The sequence below is a fragment of the Nymphalis io genome, chromosome Z, assembly GCF_905147045.1.
Source record: "Nymphalis io chromosome Z, ilAglIoxx1.1, whole genome shotgun sequence".
NCBI classification, from domain to species: Eukaryota; Metazoa; Arthropoda; class Insecta; order Lepidoptera; family Nymphalidae; genus Nymphalis; species Nymphalis io.
Genome location: NC_065918.1, coordinates 15179021 through 15197209, shown reverse-complemented (window position 1 = coordinate 15197209; position 18189 = coordinate 15179021). Strand labels below are relative to the sequence as shown.

At 36.7% G+C, this 18189-nt stretch overlaps 1 protein-coding gene across 1 annotated transcript in view; it reads left to right on the top strand.

Annotated features, from left to right (window-relative positions):
* Nucleotides 1-18189, top strand: part of LOC126780686 (sodium-dependent serotonin transporter-like) — a 54700-nt gene that overhangs the window by 34018 nt on the left and 2493 nt on the right. Inside the window, exons 9-11 of the mRNA XM_050505316.1 lie at nt 7025-7231; nt 13108-13251; nt 16289-16417. Of these exons, the coding sequence (XP_050361273.1) occupies nt 7025-7231; nt 13108-13251; nt 16289-16417 (480 nt within the window). The remainder of the gene's footprint in view (nt 1-7024; nt 7232-13107; nt 13252-16288; nt 16418-18189) is intronic.

Genomic DNA, 18189 nt, shown 5'->3' with positions numbered 1-18189 from the left:
GCGGCTTCGTACAAACACTTTACCACCTGGACATACCGACAGTCAATTAGGCATCTCTGCATGGATTCCAGAACAGCCCAGGTCTCGATGGTATCGAAGGCTTTTTCGTAGTCCACAAACGCTAGGCATAGAGGCTGATTATATTCCTCGGTCTTCTGTATTATTTGCCTTAGTGTGTGTATGTGGTCTACGGTACTGAAGCCTTTTCGAAACCCAGCCTGCTCCACGGGTTGGAAGTCATCGAATTTTCGGGCAAGACGATTCGTGATTACCCTCGAAAACAATTTGTAAACATGGCTTAAAAGTGAAATGGGGCGGTAGTTTTTCAGAAGAGCTTTATCGCCCTTCTTGAAAAACAGCACCACCACACTTCTGCTCCATGTCTTCGGTGTTATACCATTGTGGAGGACGGAATTAAAGATGTTAGCCAGCTCTCTCAGAACTGGTGTGCCTCCTGCTTTGAGAAGCTCTGAGGTAATTCCGTCATCTCCTGGAGCCTTTTTGTTTCCAAGTTGCCCGAGAGCAATCCTAATCTCGCCCAAATCGATGTCGGGAAGATCGTCTGATAGATGGCGTGTTAGTCTGGCTCGTGGGGCATCCGCACTGTGGGACTCAGGTGGAGGTACTCGTGATGAGTATAAATCGCCATAGTACTTTTCGACTTCAGCTAGAATCTCTGGTTTTGAGGTGAAGGTTGTGCCTTGTATGGTTCTGAGTTTTGTCAGGTGACAACAGGAGGTATGTGACTTTGCAAAAACCTTTGAGCCCCTATTGAGTGCTATAGCATCTTCAATATTCCGGGTATTCGCTCGTCTTGTGTCACGCCTTATTAGTTTTTTAACCTTCCTGTTAAGTGCCTGACACTCAGATGGCGTCATGTTCTGCTGTTCTCGTCTCCTCGTCATCTCGTTCAGAGTTTCGCCTGAGAGCTTCGACTTACGTCCATTGCTCTTTTGTCGAAAGTAATTCTGGCCTACCTCGCGGATGACACGCACCAGACCATTGGTGGCGTCGTCAATGCCCTGCCTGGTTTCTAACATGGCAAATCGGTTCTGTAGCTCCAGCTGGAAGCTTTCGCAACCAGCTTCGACCTGAGGCAGAGTTGGTCTAAGAGTCGACTTCATTAACCGCGATCGTTCTATTTTAGTGTTAATATTCAGGGTGCCTCTTACCAGGCGGTGATCACTTCCAGTGTTTACCCTGTTGATCACGGAGACATCCCTAAATATTTGGCGCTTATTGGATAAAATGAAGTCGATCTCATTCATCGCTATGTTATCGGGGCTTCGCCAGGTCCACTTCCTTTGGGGCTTTTTCTGGAAAAATGAATTCATCAGAAATAATTGCTGAGCCTCGAGGAAGTTTACCAGCATTTGTCCCCGATGATTTCTGCGCCCATAGCCGAATTTTCCTACCCTCGATTCACCATCTTCTTGTACTCCCACTTTGGCATTGAAGTCACCCATAACAATTGTGTAGAAGGTATTGGTACGAGACATAGCTTTCACTATGTCTTCGTACATGGCTTCGACCTCTTCGTCAGTGTATGTAGACGTTGGGGCATACACTTGTATAACCTTCAAGGCATACCTCTCGGTTATCTTTAAGACAAGGTATGCCACCCTCGCCGACACACTGCTAACCTCCACGACATTGCATCTGAGTGACTTGTGGATCAAAAAGCCGACGCCACCTTGGGATGGTTGGTGTCCTTCTCGGAAGTAGAGTAAGTGACCGGCATCTAGTGTCATCGTGTCCTCGCCCTGTCTTCGGACTTCTGATAGACCTACTATATCCCAGTTAATACGACTTAACTCTACTTCCAATTCTGTCAGATGTTCGTCCAGCCGCAGAGAGCGTCCATTATACGTGGCCAGAAACAGTCGCCGTTTGTGGTACCCTGCCGTAGCCCGGGGATTCTTAGCACCCCCCATCGCACCGTTACCATGGCCGGTACCGTGGCCAGGAATAGTGTGATTACCGGGAATTGGGGGCCGTGAATTTTTGTCGTCGCTCATAGGGGGGTTTTTGCCTTAGTCACCACGCTTGGCAGGCGGGTTGGTGACCGCAGTGGCTGGAAATCTTTCACTAATAGCGCTGCTGCCCGCTATCAGGATTTGCATTTTCGGATTCCAGCATTTGTGTGGTTATACCGCCACGATTTCGGTCGCCAGAGCCTCGTTCGTTGATTAGCAGGATGTACCACGAGCAGGTGAGGTTGACGGTAGAGAGCCTAGGTTTTTATCGGCTCCCCTTAAATCCCTTTTTTTATTATATATATATATATATTTTTTATATAAAGGCTTTACTAGAAATAGTTTTTTATTATTTTGGTCAAAATAATGAAATATATGTAAAACATTTTTTTCCTATATTGTGTTCCTATATGTTTTTAACTAAGAACAAACTTGCCCGTTCCATTATAAAATTAAAATGTATATAAATAAGAGTTATCGTAAAATAAATACTTTTGCCCGACAAATATAATTATTGAAGTGGTCGGCGGTGCGATTGCAGGGGAGCCCGCCCTCAGTTACGCTGAGCGAAGATTGTTGAGTCAATAACAGTCATCTTACATTTGCTATTTTTGTGGCCTATCTGAATTTAAAATTTGTTTTTATTATGTATTAAACATACACAATAACTTAGGTCGATATTTTTTTAGTTTTGGCCTACTGTATATTAATATATTGTTAAAACTGTATTAGAATTGACGAGCTGGTTGGTGTGGTTCGTGGATGCTTGCCTTTCACGCCGAAGGTTGTGGGTTCGATACCCACCTAGGATGGACATTTGTGTGCATGAACATGTCTATTTGTCCTGAGTTTATCTATATATCCTATTAGTTTGTCTATATGTCCTGAGTTGGGTGTAATTATCTATATAAGTATGTATTTATAAAAGAAAAATAGTATGTGTAGTATATCAGTTGTCTGGTCTCCATAGAACAAGCTCTGTATAAGCTTAATTTGAGATCAGATGGCCGTGTTTGAAAAATGTCCCAGGATATTATTATTATTATTATTATTATTATTATAATGTCACTTCAATTGTACTAAACTCCTGCTTAAATAAAAATATTTGTTCAAAGACTGTATTTAAAAGTTGCTGTAATTATTAATTTTAACGTAAAAATTTAAAATTATTGGAATAGGTATTGTATAAAATGTATATAATATTTCAGGTATTTGAAAATCGATCCAATTGTTGTAAATCATCAAATAAAATGTAAATTTTGATTTGTTTTGTTTGTTTATTTCGGTTATACTCGGAAAATACAAATATATATTTATTTTATAGTCATAGGACGGACATACGTGGACGCACACGCTTAATTTTATCTATATATAATATACAATACATAATAATTTGCTAAATTAATGATCATCTTCGTCTACTAAGATGGGAAAAGTCGTTCACCTCGACGGCTTGCCAGTCGTACGCTGCGTCAATAGTTAAAGTTACATGAAAGTAATGTATGGCTGAGAAGTTCGTTATGAAATATTCAAAAAAAGATTCGTGATAGCGTTAGGATAACTTACCATTCCATTTTTATCGTTTAAATCTTAGTCCAAAATATTGAAAAATATTTCAATGCTTTTTAAAACCGATATGTCGTTAATGTATAATACATAAATATATATGTTTATTATATTGAGTTTTAATGTAAGAACATAGTTATCCTTTAACCTTATAATCCATACTAATATTATAAAGAGGTAAAGTTTGTGAGGTTGTAGGGGGTAATCTTATCTACTGCACTGATTTTGCCAATAGAAAGAAATTATTTGTGAGTGTCATATGTCATGTGGCTATATATTAACTCGAAAAATGAAAAGGCATTTACGTGGTAGTCGGATTTACAAAGTAAGTCGGAGAAAAAACTGTCGAACGAAAACGTTTCTTACAGACACTGCCTTAACGATAAGAGATATATGATTTAGTTCTAGATAAAATGTGTAAAGCTTAATAATGCCTACAAAAAAGTCAGTTACAGCATGTGTCTAACTTTTATATTTAAGTCACAAAAAGTAATTTTTTATATTAAAAAAATAATTAAAATCATTAGGTCATGTTTATTGGTCACATTATCAATAATTATGAATTCTTATCAAAATAAGTAAACTGAAAAATAAGTAAACTGAAAAATAAGTAAACTTACCGCCCAACGAAGTGGGCACGACTCAGCTAGTTCCAATATATATATGTTAGGAGTTATCATAAAATATCCAAAATGCTTACAAAACAGTCAATGATATATACTTATGTTTTATGAATAACTCAATATAACCAGTGTAATTTTTGTTAACTGTAATGTAAAATGAAAAGGTAAATAATGATACCTATTAATTTGTTTAATTGCTACAAAGTATAAAATACTTATCAAAATAAATATTAATTTTAAACAGTTCCTGTTAGTAAATATTGTTAACACTGCAATTCGAACCAGTAATTTTAATAAACTAAAGTTTTCATATAAACGCATGAAATAATACGCAGGGCATTAAAAATAGTAATAAAAATACGAAGCCGGCATGGGTTTTAAAAAGTACATAAAAAAATGTAAAAAAAAAACAAAAGTAGACTAGAGCTTTAGATCGTGTGTCAGGTGTGGGGTTCGAACCCACCTCTCCAGCGTTTTACTCTGGCGCCTAACCACTAGACCAACCTGACAGTTTAATTTTAGTTAAAAAGTTGCATATATACCTTGAAATGTTTTCTTGATGGACAGAAAGGTAAAGTTTAATTAATTCTAGATGCAACTTCTGATTTGTTGAATGTGTTTAAATAGTTTGTTTGGATTTTTCATAGTAATTGAGCGAGTAGTTTTCATAAATTTGTATGATTGATATGATATTTTCAAAAAATAAAAATTCGAGGTTTTTAAAATATCAATTTAATAGGTATTCAAACTAACTAAATATATAACTCAGTACATATCTGTTACAACGCATTCCATTTCGCGAAAAAGCTTGCATTGTAATAATATGGTAGGTAATTCTGTAACTACTATAATTGTTTTTATTGTTAAAAAGAAAGGAAAGAATAATGACACGCGTCATTTAGTTTAATTGTTACAAAGTACAAATACTTATTAAAACAAATAACAATTTTAAGCTAAATCCTCAATCTTTGAGATGTAGGAGTTCCTGAAAATTTACTTGATATTTCATTGGTTTTATTTGTCGCTCCGTGAATTGCAAAATAACATATCAGTCCTGAATCGTACAGGGAAAACGAACATGTTACCGAAATAAAAATAGTATTTGTCAACGTTCAAACCAACTTGTACATACTAAATTTTATTCAAATCCGATAAGTGTCATAATTTCGGTGATATCCGTTTTTCGTTTTTTTCACATCACACTGATATGCCACTGTTCAGCGATGTGACAAGGTTCACTGGTGGTAGGGCTTTGTGCAAGCTCGTCTGGGTAGGTACCACCCACTCATCAGATATTCTATCGCAAAACAGCAATACTTGATATTGTTGTGTTCCGGTTTGAAGGGTGAGTGAGCCAGTGTAATTACAGGCACAAGGGACATAAAATCTTAGTTCCCAAGGTTGGTGGCGCATTGGATATGTAAGCGATGGTTGACATTTCTTACAATGCCAATGTCTAAGAGCGTTGGTGACCACTTACCATCAGGTGGCCCATATGCTCGTCCGCCTTCCTTAAAAAAAAAAAAAAAAGGTAACGTGTTAATGAATAACGAACAAGCTCGCTAGTTCAAAGCATCCGTGAGATTGCTTTCGAAAATAATCGAAAAAAACGAATGATTTCGAATTTTGTATTTAAAAATATTCTTTACCTTAAATAATTTATAAGCTTTATATAATCTCCTGTGTTAAATCCCTCATAAACGTAGTAGGTATGAGCCAGCTAGTTTGCGTTTCAAAGCACCCAAACACTATCATAAACTCATATTACAGTTTAGTACTATAAACTGTTTATGATTACGGAAAGCTTACCAAACAGCAGAAGCATTCATAAGTGGAATTGACGTCAGGTGACTGGGCCAGTCTAGTATAAGATAAAAAAATAGGTAATATTATGTATTTGTCCTACTGCTGAGGATAAATTTGTTCTTCTTAAAGAAAATTATTGCCCTCAAAAATTGTAGTCAACAAAGAAAAAATTGTCCTTGTATATTTTTAACCATTTTTTTCTTACACAAATTGGTTTTATGAATGGGTTAATATACATAAAATAATAAAATAATTCCTAAAAATAAAATAAAAAATCTTTTATATCAGTTCTTGAAAACGAAAACTTTTGTATACTTTCATTACACGATATTCGTGATAAGCTAGGCAAAATAAAAGGGTACAGAAAATTCCAAATTAATTGGACATATGGGCTTTTTGGAACTTTATCCTCAGGTTTAAATCATCAATTATTTATTTGAAATATCCGTTGATGTGGAATCAGGATCTTAATTAGTCTACCAATTAATTGACTTAATTATATTATGTCACATTGTCGCTTTGTAACCAAAAAACGCTTTCATAATTTTCGTCAATGCAAAACTATGCCAGCTAACGCTGGCAAAACGCTGACTGCTCTGACAAATATTTCATTTGTTTGTCAGACGCACTAATTACTCGAAGAATAGAGAAATTTATACTAATGTTGTTTATAATTAAACGAATACAAATGCAATTGTTTCGAATCAGTGATCTATTCGAAGCGTCATTAATTAAAATATATGCTTTCATTATAATTTAAACACTGTATAACGCAAAATAAAAGACTGAAAGACATAAATATTGTGTAAATATGCTGCTTATGGAAAATATTGCTCATATGTTTTTTTAAATAAACTGTTTTGCAAGAGAAAATATATTTATTAAAACAAGCTATCGGATATGTATACAGAAACCCGAAATTTGCCTTTTATTAATTTACCGTAGAACATGATCGTGATATGTCGGAAATTGATAATTATGCAACATTACCGCTAAAATTATCAAATATGCAACGAAGATATATATATATATATATTTATTTATTTATTAAAGTTTCTATTGCAGTTGACAACACAGAAAATGGTGGGCATTATGTACGGGCTGAACACGTGCTGTCTATACTTGGGTGGTATGAAGGTCGCTATTGTCATGTGGCTGTATGGAGTTCAAAGATACTCGACTGATATACATTTCTGGCTCGGTTTTAAGCCAACGCAATTTTGGAAGTGTATTTGGGTGATGATGCCTATTGTTATATGGGTGAGTCTCACAAGTCTATATGTTGGTATGCAACGCTAAATAGAACGAAAGCATATTGTTTTTGTATTCTCGTAAAAGTGAATATTGTATTGATTTAATTAAACGTTATTAACTGAAATGGTAATGTCATTATTTACGCATGATATAGGTGATTTTTTCTATTTCTTTGTATTGAATGAAATTTTGTAAATTGGTCTGGACTTCATAGCAGGTGCAGGATAAAATAATATATGGTTGGTACATATGGTTAAAAATATTCATATTTATTCATATTATATCATGGATTAAGACTAAGAAATACAAATTGCTTATTTTTAATAGTGCTTACTATATAGCGAGTTACTTAATTTCTAAACATATTTGTATTTTATATTCCGGTTTAATTTAATTGGAGCTCGAAAATATAACTCTAATTTCTGAAAGACTGATTAGATCAAAATAAACTCGCCCACTAACCGACCAAACCTAAATACAACAATACAAATTACTAATATTAGCCAGTAGTGCGACGAGTGGGTGATACCTATTCATGCAGGCTACAGACTACTGTAATAACTACCATTCACTATCTTCCCTGTGTTGACGTTGGTATTCATTTTGTGTGCCAAAATAACATAAATTCGTGATGTTAAATAAATATTTCTTATATTTCACAAACAACGGTTAATTTTATTTGTAAAATTCAAAAAGATAAAATTACATGGCGAAGTAAAAACTTTCATTACCGCATTTTCTTTGACTGCATTTCTTTTATTTACTTAAAACAAATAATGTTAGGAGATATATCCATGAAAATAAAATGTATTTTCATTTTTATTTTTTATACATTTTTTTATTATTTTTGTGAATAAATCTCGTGATGACTAAGTTCAGAGGGTGAATGAGAATTTCTCTCTTTTTGTAAAGTATTTTTTATACGCGCTACTGACTAGTACCAGGCCATCATAGGCTGAGGAGTTTGATACAGGAAATTAAAGTAGGAAACTGTTTTGTATACAGTTTGAATGGAGCTTTCATACGAGTACTGAAAACTCAGGTTGCGTTAGCTTGCATAATAAGCTACTTCGCAATTTATATTTTATTTTAGAACTGAATTGAAGTGTTTTTTTTAATTAAGTGATGTGCTTATTACACCTTATTATTAAATGATTTAAAGCGCTACTGTTAAAATGTTGTATATACAAGAGATCATGAAACTTAACATTTCCTTATCTCCACCACCTTATTTTAATTAATAATTTAATTAAAATAAGGTGTATTTTTTTCTACACAGACTTTTGTAGGTGCCTTTATAATTTTCCTTCCTGGTTTATATATATTGATCTTACATAATTTTTATTATACTACCTGCTATTTAGTAAAACTATTATTTTCTGTACTTTACTGATTTTATGTGTATAAGCTCATGTATTGGTATATAACTTTCTTTTGAAAACATTAAATTCATACATTGAAGAAAGAATAATAAAAATAATGTGTATACATTACCTTTAGTACTGACTGTACAGAAGTGTTACTATTATTAAATATTTTTAATTCATTTATCGGTGACGTGATTTTGAAGTATCCGCTCCTTAATTATAGTCTAAAGTTCACCAACAAGTTGAACTTTGCTTTTTCATTCGGTACATTTAATTGTTTGTTGTTATTGTAATTAAGATATTAAATAAAAAACTGACGGTCGCTTTAGGTAATGAAATTGTTTAGGCTAAAGTTATCTAAACAAAGCCAACCTCATTGGTGTCTCTTAAATATGTAAAATTTAACATAATTAGATTAACAATTTTTGTGACCGAACTAAAATGAGGGTTCGGTCAATGCACCCAACCCTCATTTTAGTAAAAGTAACCAAAGTAAATTTTAATACTTAAAAATAAAATTGTTGGGTTTCTATATAATCGTTGATTGGAATAATAATTTGCCGTGGAGTACCGGCTTAGAATAGTACTCCCCCAATCTCATCCCGTGGGTGTCGTAAGAGGCGACTGAGGGACGGGGAAAAGGGGGGATGGGCAGCAGCGTCCCCCCTCCCATAAACATCTTACCCCGTACTGCGCTCGCCAACACGCCTGCCCAGCGCGGCGAGTATGGGCAAACCCCTCCCTTAATGGCAGATGCGCCCAAAAAAAGGCCCCCAGTTACCGGCAAGCCCGCTAGGCCCGACCAAGGTAGCGGTCGCGGTATCGGCAGGGCAGGGGGTGCTAAGAATCACCGGTTCACGGCAGGCTACCGTATAAAACGACTGAAAATGGCAACGTATAATGGACGCTCGATGAGGCTGGACCATCACCTCGCCGAATTAGAAGTAGAGTTAAGTCATATAAACTGGCATATACTGGGGTTATCTGAAGTCCGAAGACAGGGGGAGGACACGATAACTCTAGAGTCCGGTAACTTACTCTACTTCCGCGAAGGTGATAACCTCTCCCAGGGTGGTGTCGGTTTTCTAGTCAAAAAGGATCTCATTAGCAGCATTGTGGAAATCAGTAGTGTGTCGAACCGGGTAGCGTACCTTGTCCTAAAACTTTCCGACAGGTACTCCCTGAAGGTTGTACAGGTATATGCGCCAACTTCGACATACTCTGATGATGTGGTCGAAGCGATGTACGAGGACATCGCAAAGGCCCTCAACAACACCTCGAGGGCCCACTACAATGTTGTTATGGGAGACTTTAATGCTAAAGTGGGAGTACAAGATAGCGGTGAATCGAAAGTCGGACCTTACGGCTTGGGCTGCAGAAATCACAGGGGGCAAATGCTGGTAAACTTTCTCGAAGCGCAGGGGCTTTTTTTGATGAATTCTTTCTTTCAAAAAAAGCCTCAGAGGAGGTGGACCTGGCGAAGCCCCGATAACGTGACAAGGAACGAGATAGACTTTATCATTTCGAATAAAAGGCACATATTTAGAGATGTTTCAGTGATCAACAGGTTTAATACCGGAAGTGATCACCGCTTGGTTCGAGGCACTCTAAATATCAACTTAAAAGCCGAAAGATCGAGAATGATGAGGTCTACTCTCCGACCTACCATGCTCCAAGCTGCTCAAGGCTCCGAAAAGTTCCAAATGGAACTTCAAAATCAATTCACCGCGTTGGAAACCATAAGCAGCATTGATGAGAGAACCGACACGCTGGTCAAAATACTGCAAAACACATCCCGCAAGTGTTTTCCGCCACAGAGAAGAGACAACGCACCAAAACTCTCTGCTGAGACACTCGAGCTCATGAGAAAACGACGAGAACTACCATCGTTTTTGTCAGATAAGGCCTTAAACCGAACAATAAAAACGCTGACGCGACGCGATCTCCGACGCTCCAATACCCGTGCCATCAAGGCTGCGATTGAGCAAAATCGGGGATCGAAAGTGTTCACTCGCAAGTTTGGGAGGCCGCGTCTGACAAAACTTAAAACTGAAAATGGTGGGGTCGTTTCCTCTAGGCCTGAGATTATCGGAGAAGTAGAGAGGTTTTATGGGCAGTTGTTCTCTTCAAGATCGGATAAACCCGTGGGAATCAGTATTGAAGACCAGCGCGCCCCTCTTATGCGCCATTACTCCGAGGAGCTCCCGGTCGTTGACCAAGGAGAGATTAGGGCGGCTCTAGAACAGCTTAAAAACAACAAAGCTCCGGGAGATGACGGAATCACAACAGAGTTGCTTAAGGCAGGCGGGACTCCGGTCCTGAAAGAGCTAGCAAGCCTCTTTAATTCCGTCATCCAACATGGCAAGACCCCGGAAACGTGGAGCGGGAGTGAGGTGGTACTGTTTTTCAAGAAAGGTGATAAAACCCTCTTGAAAAACTACAGACCAATCTCCCTCCTGAGTCACGTGTATAAGCTGTTCTCAAGAGTCGTCACGAACCGTCTCGCCAGACGACTTGACGAGTTCCAGCCCCCAGAGCAAGCCGGCTTTCGATCAGGCTACAGCACCGTGGACCACATCCATACTGTTCGGCAGATTGTGCAGAAGACCGAAGAGTACAATCAGCCGCTGTGTATGGCATTCGTGGACTACGAGAAAGCCTTCGACTCCATCGAAACCTGGGCAGTGCTCGACTCATTGCAGAGATGTCATATCGATTGGAGATATATCGAGGTACTGAGATGTCTGTACAACGCCGCTACAATGACTGTCCACATCCAGGACTGTAAGACGAAGGCGATCCAACTGCGCAGAGGGGTGAGACAGGGGGATGTAATATCCCCGAAACTGTTCACCAACGCGTTGGAAGACGTTTTCAAAACGCTGGATTGGACTATGTATGGAGTCAATGTAAACGGCGAGTACATCTCACACCTTCGATTTGCCGACGATATCGTCATCATAGCAGAGTCGCTGGAACAACTCACCGAAATGCTGCGTAGCCTAGGCGAGTCTTCCCGGTGTGTCGGTCTCGGTATGAACTTGGACAAGACCAAGGTCATGTTCAATAGGCATGTCGTGCCGGGACCGATATACGTCGAGGGGAAACCTCTCGAAGTTGTTAGTGAATATACCTACCTAGGACAGATAATACAAGTCGGTAGGAACAACTTCGAGAAGGAAGCCGATCGAAGAATTCGCTTGGGATGGGCAGCATTTGGCAACCTTCGTCAAGTCCTCAAGTCGTCTATACCGCAATGTTTGAAGACGAAAGTCTTCAACCAATGCGTCTTACCTGCCATGACATACGGTGCCGAAACGTGGACACTAACTGCGGGACTAGTCCACAAATTCAAAGTCGCTCAGCGTGCTATGGAGCGAGCTATGCTCGGAGTATCTTTGAAGGATAAGATCAGAAATGAGATTATCCGGAAAAGAACCGGAGTCACCGACATAGCTTGCAAAATTAGCAGGCTGAAGTGGCAGTGGGCTGGTCACGTATGTCGTAGGACCGATGGCCGTTGGAGCAGACGAGTCCTAGAGTGGAGACCGCGAATCGGCAAGCGCAGCGTAGGGCGCCCTCCAGCCAGGTGGACCGACGACCTTAAGAAGGTGGCGGGCACCAACTGGATGCGGAAGGCGGAGGATAGGGAGCTTTGGCGCACCTTGGGAGAGGCCTATGTTCAGCAGTGGACAACGATTGGCTGTTGATTGGAATAATATTGCCGATCGCACTGGGTACAAGGCTTGTTCATTTATAACTAATTATTAAAGCCGAACGAAGCTCGGTCGTTAAGGTGCCCAAATATTTATAGATGTACTTGAGCTTAAAAAGAGGATATCAGAAATCATCATTTCTAATTTAAATATACTAATTATAAAATGAAATGTTTGTTAAAAAAAAAATAAACAAAAAAACATAGAAACAAGTTAAACAAAGTTAAATTATTATTATTTGCCAAATATGCCAAATAGCTTGTACTTTAGCAAAGTATCGAAAAATATATCAGTGATAGCGCCATATATAGACACATTGCATAGTTTGTCATATTCACGACACACTTAAATAACTGTTTTTGCCTGAGATCGATTCGTAAAATATTTTTGTCACATGCTTTCTTAGTCGTTTTACCGATAAGGAAAACGGCTCACATTATATATCGTAAAGTTTTTGAAGAATTCATAGTGATTTCATATTTACAGTGATATGTACCAGGAAAACACACATGTTTTGTAAACGCACACAGGGTAGACTCGATTCTTCGAGATTTAACCGTGTTTTTTCAACTCTTTCTCTTTGATTCTTTATTTTGGATGCACTTTAAAGAACTTTGAACAAGTGCTGTAAAGTCCTAATTTTTGAGAATAAAAAAAAATATTGCGTTTATTTTAAAAAATCGAAGCATCTCTGCCACTTTAATTATTATCATACGAGTATGGGGCAAAAAAGTTTAACTAATTTCTACATTGCAGGTTTTGCTATCGTTTGAGTATTTATTGAATTTTTTATTTACAGACGACTGTATTCAATAAATTGAAAGACATGAACAAGTTGAAGGACGCATCGCAAAAGATTGCGGCTTTGTTGTGGATGTTCTTAACTCTCATTACAGTTATCATTATTCAAGCAAAAGTGATAGCTAAGTATATTTTGCAAAATGTAAGTTTATGAATGTGTTTTTAAAGTTTATTTGTCTATAATATTTCTATATCTGTAAAAGACATGTCTATTTAATCTATTTAAGACAACTAGCCGAGCTGTGTATTATATATTAATAACAATAATTATTAATTATATATAATATATAATTAATTATAATTAGTCATTGTCTATGGGCGGAGTAAACCATCATCAATCCACTTATTGTATAGTTAGGATTGTACATTCATTGTACATTGACGGGCCGGTTGGCGTGATTGGTAGATACTTGCCTTTCACGCCGAAGGTTGAGGGTTCGATTCCCACCCAGGACAGACATTTCTGTACATGAACTGTTTGTCCTGAGTCTGGGTGTAATTATTTATATAAGTTTGTATTTACAAAAGAAAAGTAGTATATGTAGTATACCTGTTGTGGTCTCCATAGTACAAGCTCTGCTTAGTTCGGGATCAGATGGCCGTTTGTGAATAATGTCCCAGGATATTATACATATACCCGTAACAGCCCACTGCTGGGTTAAAGGCCTCCTCTTCTTTTTTGAGGAGAAGGTTATACATATATATTATTATATATTAAACTAAGAAGAACTGTTACGAAATTCAATAGCTTTCCAACTATCTATATAAGGTATAACTTTATATATATATACATTACGATTGATGATTAAACGTTGTTACCATTAATCGTGAATCTGATTACATTTTGCCCAAGTCTGAATTTATTAAATAACAAAGGTGAAAGAATTTACGAGTATTTTATTACAGAAGTATTCGCTTCTTACCTAAGGAAGAATGAACTGATATTGTAGAGACGGAATCTTAGTTTAACAACTTTTCTTTGTTTCTCTTGTTTATACAGTGTGTTAAATTTCAGTAGAATCCGCTCCGTCGTTTGAAGTGAACATAATATCAGTGAAAATAATGCATGTTTTTTCACCTAATTGAATTAAATATAAAAAATTCAAAAGCACAAGTCCGGAGAATGCCCGTTCATTTATGAATGCACCGCGCAAATACCACTCCACGAATTATATTGGAATTCGTATAATTCATATATTCTACTTAATTTATTGTAGGTATTAGGCTAAATGTTGATTAAGGACAAATATTTTGAATTCACCTGTATTTTTCATTTATATTCAAAATATGTGTCCTCATAATTATATTAAATATTAAATGAGATCACTGCAGCAATATTAAATATTTATTTTTCATTTAGGAACGCAAACAAATCAGGTATCCCAGTTCCTATTCAGGCTTACGATAACTGATAAGACCAGTGGAAAATTGAGTACTATCGTAATAGGTATTAGTGTATCAAATGTATTAGTATCATTTTAGTATAAAATGATTATATTCTGATACCTATTTGCTTTTATATTACGTCAATTAAGATAAGGACACCAGTTCGTTAAGTAATTTACATTATATATCAAATTTCAGCCACTTTGGTAAAAACCTAGGCTAGTACTTTAAGACCGGTAGACTTTCCGTTAACTCATTACCATTATAGGCTTGTGAGGGCTGAAATGGTCCAGTGGGTCCAAACCCGGGCAAATGCCACTGAATTTTCATGTGCTTAATTTGTGATTATAATTCATATCGTGCTTTACGGTGAAGGAAAACATCGTGAGGAAACCTGCATGTGTCTTATTTCACTGAAATTCTGCCAAATGTGTATTCCGCCAACCTGTACTGGAGCAGCGTGGTGGAATAAACTCCAAACTTTCTCCTCAAAGGGAGAGGAGGCCTTTAGCCCAGCAGTGGGACATACATAGGCTGTTGGTTTGTGGAAGGATTACGGAGGCACTGGTTGTAAGTCACTGTCTTCGAGTTGCTAGTCTTAATTTCTCAACATGAACTCAACTAGCACGAGCGTGGAACATCTTTATTAAATAGTTAGTTTTTAATAAGAAGTTTGTACCCATGATAATGTGTATGCAAAATTTCGTAACAATCGTTTCAGTAGGAAGTGAAAACGTAACTAACACACAAATAAACCAACTTATTTTCGCATTTATAATTAAAATAAGTATGTTGAAATTCTCAATTATTATTTTGCAATTAGTTAAATTGTACATCACTTGGGGTGTTTCAATAATTTATAATGACTAATTAGCTTGTAACAAAATTAATATGTATTATTAATTACTCGTATATCTATTTAACGGTCCATTATAACATGATGAAGAGAAATATTTTATGTCACGTGACATTAAAGAAACAATTTATATTGCATATCACGCCCCTCATACTCACATTATATTACTGCCGTCCTTATTCTTTTTATTTATTATTTTGTCACACATATTCTACATGGAAAAATCTAAGGTTTAAATTCTAATGGTTTTTTTGTTACATAATCTTTGCATCATGTAATTTTTTCATGGGTTTGTTGATTGATTCTAACATTGAGTAATGTAGTAAGCGTAAAACAGGAAATATTATTAATATCGGTTCACGCCATCAAAAACTTTGAAGAGGAAAATAATTTGGAAAATAATTACTAGCATATAGCAATAGGAAAACGAAATTAGATTTTTATTGAACAACACACTACATTTGTATTAAAACTATTGTGTAAGCCATCTCAAAACGCTCGAAGTTTTTCTGCGAACTCTACGATTCGACAAATCAAGTACAAGTCGTCCCTTTTTAACACATTTTTTTGTTATATACTCTTACATAAATAATACGTGATTTTTTACCACATATTATTTATAAGAATATACACAATTACGGATGTATATTAAAAAGTTATGAGCGAATAAAGTTAAAATTAAATTCCACTGAGCTTCTAAGTCGGTTCTTCTCAAGTTGGTAGTGTTTTATTTTTCATACTGTTAGTTTTTCTATTTTGAATATCCGAAAGTCAGTATTCAACATTAAATATTAAAACCAGCTAATCTTATTTAAAATATGAAAGTACAACTTTTTATAGTTGAGTTTTAAATGTTTTTTATTTGGGTGTGTAAGGGCTTGTAGTGTTGATGTTAGTTTTTATGTATGTATAGTATAATTGTACTTTTTTTTTGCAGAATATAGTAGGAGTTTTTAAAAGTAACTTTAAGTATGGTCCTCCCGATATAGATGATCGTAAGAAGAGAAGAAACTTCGATGAGATTACACACAGCAGACAATGTCGACACGATTGTATGATTTTGGATGTAAGTATTTAAGTAAAGATATTTAGATTGCATGTATATAGTTTGTATATAATAACGTTATCAGTGAATCAATGAAAATTAGATAAACAAATATTTAACTAAATATTTGTTTATAATATATATATATATATATATAAGTAATTTAATGTGGATTTAAATTTTTTAAGTTTCAAATTCAAGTATGGATTTAGTAATGTAGTAATAGAGAGCCGAGATGGCCCAGTGGTAAGAACGCGTGAATTTAACCGATGATCGTGGGTTCAAACCCGGGCAAGCACCACTGAATTTTCATGTGCTTAATTTATGATTATAATTCATCTCGTGCTTTACGGTGAAGGAAAACATCGTGAGGAAACCTGCATGTGTCTAATTTCATTGAAATTATGACACATGTGTATTCTACCAACCCGCATTGGAGCAACGTGTTGGAATAAGCTCCAAACCTTCTCCCCTTCTCCTCAAAAAGGGAGAGGAGAAGGCTTAGGCAAACGTAGTGTACGACGCCCTGTGACAAGATGGGCCGATGATTTAAAAAAGGTGGCAGGTTCGGGATGGATGCGGACTGCCCAAGATCGGGATGGTTGGCGTTCTATGGGGGAGGCTTTCGTCCAGCAGTGGACGGCAAAAGGCTGAAAAAAAAAGCACAGGTCTCTTCTATTGGTCGATGTATTTTCTGGCTTTGGGTCTTCAATTTAAACTTTTAGAAAAAATATTTCGACGTTATCTAAAAATCTGATCTTAGGTTTGACTCTGTTTTTATGACTGCTTGGTTGATTTCCCATTGAGAATTTTGATACCCCTGTCTGAGAACGTATCGTATACGTACGACGTGCTCCATCTTGTGATGGCTACTTTTTTATGTTTGGGCGGAAATTAATAAGACATGGTTTCGTAGCCGTCCTGAAAATTTCCATTATACTCAAGCATGGTCAGAGACGAGATGGCGACATGATTAGAATACATGAACTAACCGTCAGGTCTAAGCCCAGGCAAGCCCGCTGAATTTTAATGTGCTTAATTTATGTTATTTGTCTCATACATCGGTAAGATTTGGATGAAAATCTGCCAAATTGGAGCAGCGTGAAGGAATAAGCTCCAAATCTTCTCCTCAAAAGGAGATGAAGCCTTTGAGTAGCAGAGGGAAAGGAAGATGAATGTAGCTATTTTCTTCATCATATTTATATAATGATAGATAATTATCGTATTTAGTAGAATGCGGGATTATTAGTTTGCAAATAAAATAAAATAAATTGTAGTCGAATTAAACGAAACAATTGATTGTAAACATATTTTAGTAATGAAACTCTTCACTATAATGAAAGGAATAATTATATAATGTTGATTTCGGTTTCTCTCTTTGTTAATCACAAATCAGACTGCCTCGTTGGTCTAGTGGCTTGATGTAAGGCCGCAGACCCAGAGGTCCTGGGTTCAATTCCTAGGTCGGGCCAATAAAAAGTTATTGGGTTTTTCTGTTACAAAATTCTCTGTAACAGCCCGGAGTCTGGAAGTTGAAGTGTGTACACTCCCGTATTTCGGAAAGCACGTAAAGCCGTTGGTCCTGCGCCTGAACTTTTTCCGGTCGTGTCGGTTTGCTGTCCCATCGGATTATGAGAGTTAGGGAATAGAGAGTGCACCTGTGTTTGCGCCCACAATTTTGCACTACAATATCTCCTGCGCAGTTGGCTAATCTCTCTTGAGATTGGCCGCCGTGACCGAAATCGGCCTGGAGGACATTATTAATCACAAATATAATATAATCAATGAGGTAA